The 12,403-nt window shown below is 40.6% G+C and overlaps 1 protein-coding gene across 1 annotated transcript in view; it reads left to right on the top strand.

Moving 5' to 3' along the window:
* ST8SIA6 (ST8 alpha-N-acetyl-neuraminide alpha-2,8-sialyltransferase 6) overlaps positions 1-11,469 on the top strand; it is a 150,001-nt gene extending 138,532 nt beyond the window's left edge. Inside the window, exons 6-8 of the mRNA XM_045463406.1 lie at positions 3,879-3,991; positions 7,900-7,992; positions 9,609-11,469. Coding sequence (XP_045319362.1) covers positions 3,879-3,991; positions 7,900-7,992; positions 9,609-10,083 — 681 coding nt within the window. The 3' untranslated portion in view covers positions 10,084-11,469. The remainder of the gene's footprint in view (positions 1-3,878; positions 3,992-7,899; positions 7,993-9,608) is intronic.
* Positions 11,470-12,403: the final 934 nt, after the last annotated feature.

Here is a 12,403-nt window from a genome sequence, read left to right as displayed (position 1 = left end):
GGGTTAACTTAGAATTAAAATACCGTATGTGGTTTTGTTGTGTAAGATGTTTGTAGGGGTCCATTTTAAAAAGGCACTTTTGGGGGACGCCTGGGTGGCTCAGTCGGTTGAGCATCCGAGTCTTGATTTGGGCTCAGGTCATGATCCCAGAGTCGTGGGATCAAACCCCCCACTGGGCTCTGCACTGAGTGTGGAGCCTACTTGAGATTCTTTCTCTCTGTCTCTTTCTCTCTCTCTCTGCCCCTCCCCTGCTCATACTCGCTCAATCTCCCTAAAAAATAAATAAATAGAAAGGCAATTTTGAATGCAAGTAGCTCTGTGGGGAATGTATTTATATCTTACATTATAAGCTCTCCGAGTCCTTGAGTCCTTCATGACTCATCCTTGAATGAGATGAGGTATTTGGGCTTTGTGCACAGTAATTACTGGGGCTTGGGAAGAGGACCGTTTTTCACCTGGAATGAGATTCATCCAATTGTCAGTTTTGGTGACTGAATCAATTCGTCCACAAAGAACTGTGGGTTTATGTGGCTAGTCTTTGGGAAGTAAATATGTTAAGGATTTGCGGTCAACGATCATAACCTCACAAGACAGAGATTTCTGGGTAGTGTGTTCATTGATGTATCCCAAGCTCCAGAACATTTCCCAGTGCATATATATGCGTTCATTATGTATTCATTAAATAAACTAGTGAATAATGGCACAGTGTCATCGTAAGAGGAAACTTCTCCTTGAATATAAACCTGAACTTGGGGAAAATTTTTGTTCTGAAGAACATCCTGTTGCTCATAAACACATACTCTCGGGCATCTTTTCATGATTTGATTAAAAGCAGTTAAGCTAAGGCAATGTGGTCAAACATGGGATGACTTTACCTACTGTAGAATATTCAGTTCTTGCCATTAATTCCCTTTTGTTAGAACTTTGACCTCTTACAACTGATTTTTTGGTCATGCAAGTTGTTCCAGATTTTCTTTTGATATTATAATTCAAAGGAAGACGAATTTGCTGGGAATGATTGAGAACTGAATAGCAAATGATAGAGAATAAATATTGCAAATTTTCTGGGAGGAAAGGGGGACCAAAAATAACTCAAAGCGTTCTAAAAATGCCCTCATGATCCATTGAAATTACCAATAATTAAAAAGATAATAAGTAAAGAATATTTCTATTCCTTATCAAGGACGGCCTGGGAGAGTTTCATAATGAACAACTCTTTCTAGTGTTTTCCTTGCTTTAGACTGACTAGAACAGAGAAACAGCAGGTATTTTTTTTTTTTTTTTGCTTCTAATTGTCACCTTGAAAAGAATAACTTAACCGAAACTTGATAATTCTGTGTGCAATTAATAACAACAGCATCCATTTTCCAAATTTACACTGAGTTTTCAGAATTAGGGGGAGGGAATTCTGAAGTCAGTACAGTAAGGCTTGCAAAGCTAGGCCACTCCCTTTCCATGGATGAGGCATGTGAGGGAGCTGACCTCCTCCTCACCCTGCTCCCCACACCACCACCCCCCCCACCCCCCCCACCCCCCCCCCGTGCTCGCCTCTGCCACACTGCACTCTGGAACACTGTGGAACATGCAGCAAGAAGGTGACAATAGATACTTTTGATGAATGTCGTGAAGTCATTTCCTCCAAACACTTTTGCTAAGTTATTTAAAAAGAAAACAAAGTTGGTTTTCAACCAGGGTGAGCAATGAGCAGGCATTGCTCAGCGTGGCACAAATTTTCCATTTTCTTGGGAGCTTTCTTTTAAGAACCATTGGAGTTTGTAATTCATGTGAACGCGTGCCGAACGTGAGATCCCAAAACATATGGGCTTTTTCACCCAGTTGACCGAGAAGCCAGAGAAAAACATTGTTTCGCGTGCTTAATTGGAGATGATGTTTCCTTCGGTAATCTTTTCTGTTGTACCATTTAGAGAATATTTGCATTCTACCCAGTGTATGGAATTCAGAATTTATTGTGGTCGTGTTGAGTAAACACGGTTGGAAGACACCTTCAGCTAGCAGTGCAGTGAACTTCAAATACCCTGAGGTATTTGGGAACCATTAATTTAAGAGCCAGGTACCGCTGGGCGTTGCAGATACAAAGAGGAATCGGATACATAATTAAATTAACGTTTTATTCATTGAATATGAGAAGCCGTGTAATGTGTTGTGAATGAGAGCGTGGACTCTTTCAAGGGTTTGAATCCCACCTCTCGCACCTGCTAGCTGTTACTTAAACCCATGCCTTTATTTCCTGTCTGTAAAACGCTGAGGTTGTTGTTTGGATTACATGCATTAATAAGTTTTGCACTTGGATCAGTGTCTCTTGTATAATATGCACCATGTGATTTTTGGTTGCTAGAGACAAACCTAGTACCGAACTAGGGTTTTCTTTGCTTGTTTGGCATCCCCCAGGTAGAGCGTCAGGAGCACATCACAGTCATAAGGATTTGTGGGTTACTTTGGGCTTCTGAGAACCCCGTTGGCCCTGAGGTGTTGCCATTGGTACTGGTAAACTGTTTTTGGGAAGTAGGGTGCCCTGATTTGTAGCGTTGGCCGATTTTGGTGGTGTAAGTACCCCCACTGTGGCCGATTTGAATTTACCAATGTTTATTATTATTATTATTACTATTACTATTATTATTGTTTTATTTCTTTTATAAAGTAAGAGCGCATGAGCAGGGGAGATGATCAGAGGGAGAGAGAAAATCTTAAGCTCCTCCACATTCTTGAAGACTGACACGGGACGGGGTTCAATCCTGCAACCCTGGGATCATGACCTGAGTCGAAATCAAGAATTGGACGCTCAACCGACTAAGCCACCCAGGCCCCCCATATTTACCCGTGGTTTAACAACAGTGCACACAATTGCTGAATATTTACCAGTTGGCTCCCACCCGCTGGTACAGGTGCGCCCCAGCACAAGGCTGGAGGCTGCACGAGGGCAGGCCATTGAGCCAGCCCGCACTTACGGTAAAATCACCGTGTCCAATGCATTGTGCGAGGTCTGTGGTGAAAGAAGAGGGAAAGCTAAAAGTCAGAAACACCCTCTGTGCCCTTGAAGACCTCCACCTGAATTCTGAAGACAAAACTGGTAAACGAGGACCATGTGTCTGAGCTGCCATCCTTCGCGCTGCCCAAGGTCACATCGTTCTTTCAGGGAAAGTGACCAGGAAGGGGAAAGCGTGCTGTTGACTCGAGAAGTTAGGTTTCCGACTGGGAAGGATATGGTAAAAGGGGGACGTCTTTTGGAGTCAGCAAGTCCGGTCCTTGGAGGAAATATAAAAGATTCAGGCCTTGGAAATTAATTTGAAATATGTCAGCACAGAGTCAGTAGGGCCTCCCTAAAGAACCGCGGCTGGTCATTTGCGGAGAGATGGCAGGCATCAATCTTATGTCAGCACTGAGCCTGAAGGTCTAACTATTTAAGAAGCACGGGAAACTTCCGCTAAATTAGCTATTAATTTTATGCCCGAGAATAGAGGATTTAATGATACTTTCTAATTGCTTTATTTCCTCCATTTTGCTGAAAATGTTCCTGTTTGTTGGAAAGGCCCAATGTGGGATTTTGCCATTCTAATGTTATTTACTTAATTACGTGGTGTAAAATACAGTAAGTTATATTTTATGAGCAAATGTATTATATTTTATATTACTACATTATATGGTATTCGATACACTGTCTATTCCTCTCAAGAGAAATGAGAGGTATAGTATAAGTTTACAGCATATTTTTTTATAAGTCATAGTTGATCGGCATTGCTACTTCTGCTTTTTTTCCTCGCTTTTTTCCTTTCCTTAGCATGTCTAGATATTAAGCTGCTGGAATTAAGCGGTGATGGTTATGGTTCTGAAACTAAAGATATTTCACTTTCTCCTGATAGTCTCAGCCTTTTATGGAGCACCCTTATAATCGGTGTGCCGTGGTTGGAAACGGGGGGATTCTGAATAAGTCTCTTTGTGGAGCCGAAATAGACAAATCCGACTTCGTTTTTAGGTAAGACCTGTCAAATTGGTTCCTTTGAAACCAAAGATCAGTTGGATATTTTAAAAGGATAGTGTAAAGGTACTCCGTGTAAATTTTGACCTTTGAGCTGTGTTGCTTAAGTCTACAAATGACGGAGATGGCCTTTCCTGAAGTGTGAAATGGATCACGCGTTCCTCAGCATGTTAATACCAGAAGGATAAAACTGTGCTGTGGCCCCTTTGCAGAAACTCAGCTTGAGATCATGGTGAAAAAGGATCTTCACTGCAGGACTTCTCAGAGCCTTCAGTGTCGTAAGGATGCCATGGCTCCCTGAGAAGGACTGTGGAGAACAATATTTCCCAGGTTCACCTGAAAAAAAAAAAAGATTATACACACACACACACACACACACACACACACACACACACACACACATATACACACACAGATATAATTATGGTTTATATATATTTAAAAAAATATTTTTTAACAGAGCATTTCGAGAGTTTTGTTCTCAGATAAAACTTAAGAAAATGCTGACCTGCACCCTATTGCCATGCTACATCATTGTTTATTTAGTTCTCTGGCTTGAAATTAAAAAAAAAAACAAAACAAAAAAAAGAAATTGTGGGGCTTCTAGATTCTGGTCTTTTTTTTTTTTTTTTTTAATTTTTTTTTCCAACGTTTATTTATTTTTGGGACAGAGAGAGACAGAGCATGAACGGGGGAGGGGCAGAGAGAGAGGGAGACACAGAATCGGAAGCAGGCTCCAGGCTCTGAGCCATCAGCCCAGAGCCCGACGCGGGGCTCGAACTCACGGACCGCGAGATCGTGACCTGGCTGAAGTCGGACGCTTAACCGACTGCGCCACCCAAGCGCCCCTAGATTCTGGTCTTTTAAAGTGTTGGTGTCTCAATACCTGCTAGCTTGCAAAAACAGAAGCAAAAGTGGTTTCTCTGTGTGCCTGTGCTAACAAGCCAAGCTACAGAGTTTCTGCGCTTTCAGAATTCGACGGAAAGGTGATTCATCCCTGTGAGGATGGATTTCAATTGAAATGCACCTTTTTAAAAAGTAAGTCGAAATCTGTTTCTTCCTATTGCAGAGGTACTGATTTCATACATCAGAGGACATCCTTTCATCTTTATTGATTTCAGGCTGCCCTTTTTAGCAACTGAAAAGGAAGATTTTCAGTCAGTAGCTCCCCACCCCCAACCCACTGCCTCACTTTAATCTCATTTAAAGTTTTTATGGTGAAGGTAATGACAGACCAATAGATTTGACACTCCAGCAGGTCACTGAATGTGCTCCTCACGATTAATGTTAAAATGACCAATACCTGAAGGATTTAGCCATTTTGAAAAAGCCATAATAAAGATACATAATTCTTCTTGTGCTAGACTTTGTATAGACTTAAAATTCCCAAAACATCTGTGGGGACGTTTATGCCTAATGTTCATTTTACCTTAGAGCAGATACAGGAAGTACAGATTTAGACTTAAAAATACAAGCAGGGGCACCTGGGTGGCTCAGTGGCTTGGGCATCTGACTTCGGCTCAGGTCATGGTCTCACAGTCTGTGAGTTCGAGCCCGCGTCGGGCTCTGTGCTGACAGCTCAGAGCCTGGAGCCTGCCTCGGATTCTGTGTCTCCCTCTCTCTCTGCTCCTCCCCCGCTCATGCTCTGTCTCTCTCTGTCTCAAAAATAAATAAAAACATTAAAAACAAATACAAAGAACTCAACAACTTCTTAATTTATAACTCTATAGCTGCTTCGGATCGTGTCTCCCTCTTTCTCTCTGCCCCTCCCCTGCTTGCTCTCTGTCTCTCTCTCGCTCTCAAAAATAAATAAACATCAAAAAAATTATAACTCTACAGTAGGTGTGTACATTTCTAGAGTCTGCATTTGCTGAGGCTCAGATATGTTGCTGATGCCGAGTTCCCTGTGAAGTTAGCCTCCCAGACTGAAAGGCCAAATGAGGGTTTCAGTGTCGTCAGAGTCATTAAAATTTATTTAAATTTGAAGCTGACCAGATTTTGGCAATAAGTGTCCAGAGTTTTATAAAAACAACCTGGAAACTGCTTATTATTCATTTCTTCCTTTCAAGAGACTGGGAGCTCCCAGTTAAGTATGTAAGGAACAAAAAGAGGGGTGATGAATGGTTTTTACCAACTACTACTGTATATGTAGTTTGCCTTGGAGTTTCCTATGACACTATATTGGAAATCACCTTTGGTTTTCAAAAGAGCATGAGACTCTTGTAGAAAGTAGATTTGTGGGGCGCCTGGGTGGCTCGGTCGGTTGAGCGTCCAACTTCCGCTCAGGTCATGACCTCACAGCACGGGAGTTCAAGCCCTGCATTGGGCTCTGTGCTGACAGCTCAGAGCCTGGAGCCTGCTTTGGAGTCTGTGTCTCCCTCTCTCTTTGCCTGTCCCCTGCTCATGCTCTCTCTCTCTCTGTCAAAAATAAATAAAACATTAAAAAAATATTTTTTTTAGAGAAAGTAGATTTGTTACTACAGGATGTCCATTAATGAGGGCATTTCTGTGGACTGTTATCTGTGATTAATATTTATTTTTCCCAAGGTGCCATATTTAATTATTTTCTGGTATATCTTTTTTATTTTTTTTAATCAATGAGAGATGCACATGGTTCATTTGATTTTATGTTTCATAGAGTGTGGAATACTATTTCAACCTCAGTCACTGCAGAACACATGAACTTTAAACAGCTTTCCTTAGGAAGCACTCAAATATGCTTCCTTTGTATGTATAGCTTTAAAGAAATGGTCTACTTGAAATTCTATAAGCAATACTTGGGGAGTCATAACCAACCGTCTCTTTTTTGTGAAAGGAATATAATTACTCAAAATTACAATTCTTAATTTGTTTTGAGTACTAAAGACAAATTAGTACTCAAAAGAGGAAGAGAACATTTAGATGAAAACATCATTATAGGAACATTAGGGTTTTATTTATTAACAGCATAATTTGGTACAAGAAAAACTATCCATATGGGAATCAGGAGATTTTGATTTTTTTTAATACAGTGTTTGCTTCTGGCAGACTGTAACCTTAGTCCCAATGCCTCAATTTTTTTAAATCTGTAAATTGGCGATCATACCACAATAGGAATGTAATCAATAGAAATAATAATTTTAATAACAGGATTATGAACTCTTCAGAAGCTTGGCAAGGTAATTGTCATTTCTCATTTGATAGGTATAAGGGTCTTAATATTGAAAACATTTATCAAGTTTGTATATTTCATACACTGTTGAAATGCCAGTTAAGAGTTCAGTACGAGGGTGCCTGGGCAGCTCGGTGGGTCAAGCATGACTTCCGCTCAGGTCATAATCTCATGGTTCATGAGTTCAAGCCCTACATCAGGCTCTGAGCTGAGCTGTGCTGACAGCTCAGAGCCTGCATGTGCTTTGGATTCTGTGTCTCTGTCTGTCTCTGCCCCTCCCCTGCTCGTAGTCTGTCTCTCTCTCAAAAATAAATAAGCATTAAAAATATTTTTTTAATTAAAAAGAAAGAGTTCAGTACTTATTAGTTTTAAATGGAAATTGGACCAATTCAGAACCCCTTGATAGCAACAGTTTTCTCCAGTAAAGTGACAGCGATCATATGTGTACGTGTGCTTTTTTTTTTTTTTTTTTTTTTTAATTTTTTTTTTCAACGTTTATTTATTTTTGGGACAGAGAGAGACAGAGCATGAACAGGGGAGGGGCAGAGAGAGAGGGAGACACAGAATCGGAAACAGGCTCCAGGCTCTGAGCCATCAGCCCAGAGCCTGACGCGGGGCTCGAACTCACGGACCGCGAGATCGTGACCTGGCTGAAGTCGGACGCTTAACCGACTGCGCCACCCAGGCGCCCCTCGTGTGCTTTTTTTATAAGTGGTATTTTGAAAATACTTTTTTTTTTTTTTTCAAATTTCAGGTGTAACCTCCCCCCAATTACAGGAAATGTTAGTAAAGACGTTGGCAGTAAAACCAATGTTGTGACTGTAAATCCCAGTATCATAAAACTAAAGTAAGTACCTCCAAGTTACACAACTGTTTGAGAACATTCGTTTCATTGTCGAACACATTTCTTTGTTGCTGAAAAACACTACTCTTGTTGCTGAAACTGACTTGCAATATGGCTGGAATGACTTTTGGGGAAAAGATAGAAGAATATATTCATAATTTTTTACTTTTTCTCAAGGTTATACCTCATAAGAGGTATGACCAGTTGTACTTTTTTTTTAAGGAAATCATTTTATTTTATTTTAAAGATGTTACTTTATTTTTTAAGTAATTTCTACACTCAGTGTGGTGCTTGAACTTAAACCCCCGAGATCAAGAGTCACATGCTCGACTGACTGAGGCAGCCGGGTGCCCTGACCAATTGTACTTCTAATGTCATAAGCTGAACCTTACTAATCAAATGCAAACTCATTTATCTCTTCGTCTTTTGTACCAATAGTAAAGTTACTTTTGAGAATTTTCTTTCAGAGTTTTAGCGTTACTCTTGAGAGCAGTTTCTTGATAAAGAGTTTAGAAACTTCAGAGAGTGAGCCTTGGGAGAACCTGCCCCCCCCCAAAAGTTTTTACTTCAGATAGTTTATTAACAAAAAATAATCCCTTTATTTCATTTTTTGCAGCAGAACTACTACAAAACGTTGCTGGTTGATAAAAATCCCATACATAGTTTTGCTCCATTGTTTTCATCAAAATTGACCAATAATCATTATTAATAAAATACACAATAGAAATATATATTCAGAGAGTTCTAGTATATCTTAAAGTAATATAAAATATTGTACCTGTATCCCAAAAGTTTATTTTTTAAACACAATCACACAGATTAGTATATTTACGAAGGTATTCTTTAAATCACACATACAGAGCTATCACGATACATGGGATAAATTTGACGTGTGGTGTGTGTGTATGGATATAGATATTTTAAGTTCTTCAGAGGAAACTTGTATGATCACATGCACAGAAAGATGCACAAATAACAGGTGTACAGCTCAGTGACTTTTTTTTAATGTGTAGACATTTCAAGAGTGTACTGTTTGAGAAAACATCAATCATTATTAATTTAGAAGTATTTGTGTATAAAAAAGCAACCTTAGAGAAAGAAATTACTGAGTTGGAAACTAAAATAACGTAAGAAATGTGTGGTCCAGTGGGGATATAGCCCGGTAAGAAGATATAAATGGGGGGCACTTAGGTGGCTCAGTTGGTTAAGCATCTGACTTCAGCTCAGGTCATGATCTCACGGTCTGTGGGTTCAAGCCCCACTTCGGGCTCTGTGCTGACAGCTCAGAGCCTGGAACCTGCTTCCGATTCTGTGTCTCCCTCTCTCTGTGCCCCTTCCCCGCTCACGCTGTTTCTCTCTGTCTCTCAAAAATAAATAAGCATTAAAAAAAAAGAAAGAAAGAAAATATAAATGAAGGCTTACAGATACCTCAAAAGAGCAGTGAAGACCTACCCCTTGATATTTATAGGATGCTTCCTTGTACTTGAGTCCATTGTCTCTTAAAAGTGGTTCAGTTGCTTGGCCAGTGGTCAGTTCAGCCTTATGTAACCCAAACTGCTACTTTGATCATAATGATGATGGTGGTGGTTTTTGCTTTTGTTTTTGTTTTAATCTGGCAGGTATGGGAACTTAAAGAAAAAGAAAGAAATATTTCTGGAGGACATTGCAACCTACGGAGACGCATTCCTTCTTCTGCCGGCGTTTTCTTTCAGGGCCAACACCATTGCCTCTTTTAAAGTGTATAACACGCTCAAAGAGGCTCACGCAAGACAAAAGGTTCTCTTTTTCCATCCCAAGTACCTGAGAAATCTCGCCCTCTTCTGGAGAACTGAAGGTGTGACAGAGTTTCGCCTGTCCTCTGGCCTGATGGTCACAAGTGTGGCCATGGAGCTGTGTGAGCACGTGAAGCTGTATGGCTTTTGGCCCTTCTCTAGAACGGTAAAAGACACACCCGTCAGCCATCACTACTACGACAACAACCTCCCTAAACGTGGTTTCCATGAGATGCCCAAAGAATATAGACAAATTCTCCAACTTCACTTGAAGGGAATCCTCAAATTGCAATTTAGCAAATGTGAAATCGCCCAAGCATAGTATCTTAAGGTGGGGGTGGTTTTGATACAACGCGGTGGGTGAGTGACAGTGTTTCCCCACAGGAAAAGCCGTGGTTGTAGGGAGACGAGAAGGAGCCCTGAAACCTGGTTTGATCAGAGCTCCCCGCTAAGCTTGCGTCCTCAGCAGCTCATGAACTTGTTCGGATTTGCAGTTTCCCTCCCTGTGAAATGGGGACCGTGATAATCTAACTCGCTTCAGGCAAACGTGGTAATCTGTGAAAACTCTTGGCAAAGGATTTGGCCTGATGAGGTAGAGACTCCCCGAATTTTTCCTTGTTGGTGTCTATCGTGGCCATTTCCACTCTCACCAGACCGATAATAAAAGGCGGGTGGTCTTGAGGACCCTTCCTGGAGAGAACGGCTATGAAATGCCAGCATTCGCTGGGGCTCTTTCCTCAGCACGCCTCTCTATTATGGGTCATATCCTTCTCGTCCTTCTTCCTGTCTTCGAAGAGTGCATATAAGGACTTAGAGCAAACCCTTGATTCTTCAGGAATCAAATCCTTCTCTTTGGGTGATAATGTGCCTGCTTCTGATTACTTTCACGAATTGTGTCGTTAGCTGCAACGGTGTGTTGGTTGGACTTAGGCCAATGTTTTTCCTCCTTTGTCTACATTTCGAAGTCACTGTTTATAATTTATATTAACTTCCTGACTTTTAAGCATTTTCCTTTTCCACTGAGAACCTATTTCAAGAGCATGAGGAGTTACAGTACCCGGTTTTTCTTAGCTGTGTTCTTATCTGTGGGGTCACACATTCAATTTGGTTGTTGTTGTTTTTTTTTTAATTATCAAACAGCTACTTCATGCCAGACCCTGTAACAGGCTGTGTCTGTGAGAGGGACATAAAGACCAAGCCCTTCAGGAAGAAATGGACGTGTGTATGACCAACTGTAATATCGTATAATAAATGTTATTACAACAGCTTTGAATAAAGTACTGTGAGGAAACAGAAGTAGGAATAAATAAATCTATTTCAGTGGAATCTGTTTCAGAGAAGAGGTCATTTCTGAGTAAAGCCCTGAAAATGAGTAAGGTGTTAACAAATGAAGAAGATTCCAGGTAGAGGGAATGTGATGGGGAAAAAAGCTGTCCCCTTGATTCTGATTCACGCAAATGAGGATATTTGAAGGTAAATCATGGTCTTTGCCCCAAAAACTGTCACTCGAAGGGAGGTTATAGTGCATGGGAATGATGGCTTGGGCCCACCTCTGTGAAATGGCAGTGATAGTGACCTGATTGATTTCATAGGCTAGCTGTAAGGATTAAAATACACAAAAACTTAATTCTCACAAGGAAAGGTGTATATTCACATGAGAAGTAAGACTAATAATTCAAACATCAAATAAAGCTTCAGTGATATCAAATATTGCCATTTTTATACCAGTCCCTTACATGATGACGATACCTGTTAGCATCGGCTGCATAATTTATTTGACTGAACTGAGTAGCTGTGTTTATACTTTCCCCCGCTTGTCTTGCTTGTCTTTGTACCGTTGCAAGGAGGGCGGAAATAGGAGTGGAGCAGACTGGCAGCGTGCTGAATTAATTACAAATACAATTCTGAATTCTTACCGTAGCCAGACTGCTGTTTTACTAAAGGTTCCCTTTTAAGAACACTCTGCTGTCAGCTGCTTATTTTGGTAAAGTACCTCTTCCATTTCATTGTGGTTGACATTGTTTTATGCCATTCTTTGATCACATTTTATTTGTTCTTCTGTAGCAGATGAAACCTGTTGGCTCCATAAATTGCTTAAAACTTCATATATAAATATTTTCTAAAAGGAGCGTGCTTTTAGTTACATGAAGTCTAATTTATTCATCTTTTCGTTTTACGGTGATGAAGGAGTAGATATTCAGAAGTTATTTTAGTAAAAATTATATATGATTAAGGGCAGAGATTACTTACGTTTCCCCCCATATAACTTACTGTTTCACCTGAGGAAATCTTCTCTAGAATATCAAAGTAGAATCTTCAGTGTCACTGGTAACAAATTTCAGAAGTATTTGAAATGGTATGTGTTGGATCGCAGACTTCTCTGGAACTTCCCAGGTGTAATCCAAAACTGGCCCCTGTCCACAGAACACAGGGAGAGACCAAACAAAGAGGCAGGCCACTTCAGATTGGTAGGTGGCCCTTTAAATAAGCAAGGGACCTTGCATATGGGATTGTCTTGGGTGGCCACAAGACTAGTAGGCCTCCACATCTGTCTGCTAAACTTTAAAGTTTATGTAGAGGCCTTAACTGCAGTCAGACGTGTAAATTGTCCACTTGGTCTCAACACCACATCACTGTCTCAG

This window comes from Leopardus geoffroyi, chromosome B4 (genome assembly GCF_018350155.1).
Source record: "Leopardus geoffroyi isolate Oge1 chromosome B4, O.geoffroyi_Oge1_pat1.0, whole genome shotgun sequence".
In the NCBI taxonomy this organism is placed as follows: domain Eukaryota; kingdom Metazoa; phylum Chordata; class Mammalia; order Carnivora; family Felidae; genus Leopardus; species Leopardus geoffroyi.
Note: the sequence above shows the minus strand (reverse complement) of the source record. Positions and strands in the feature narration are given on the sequence as shown.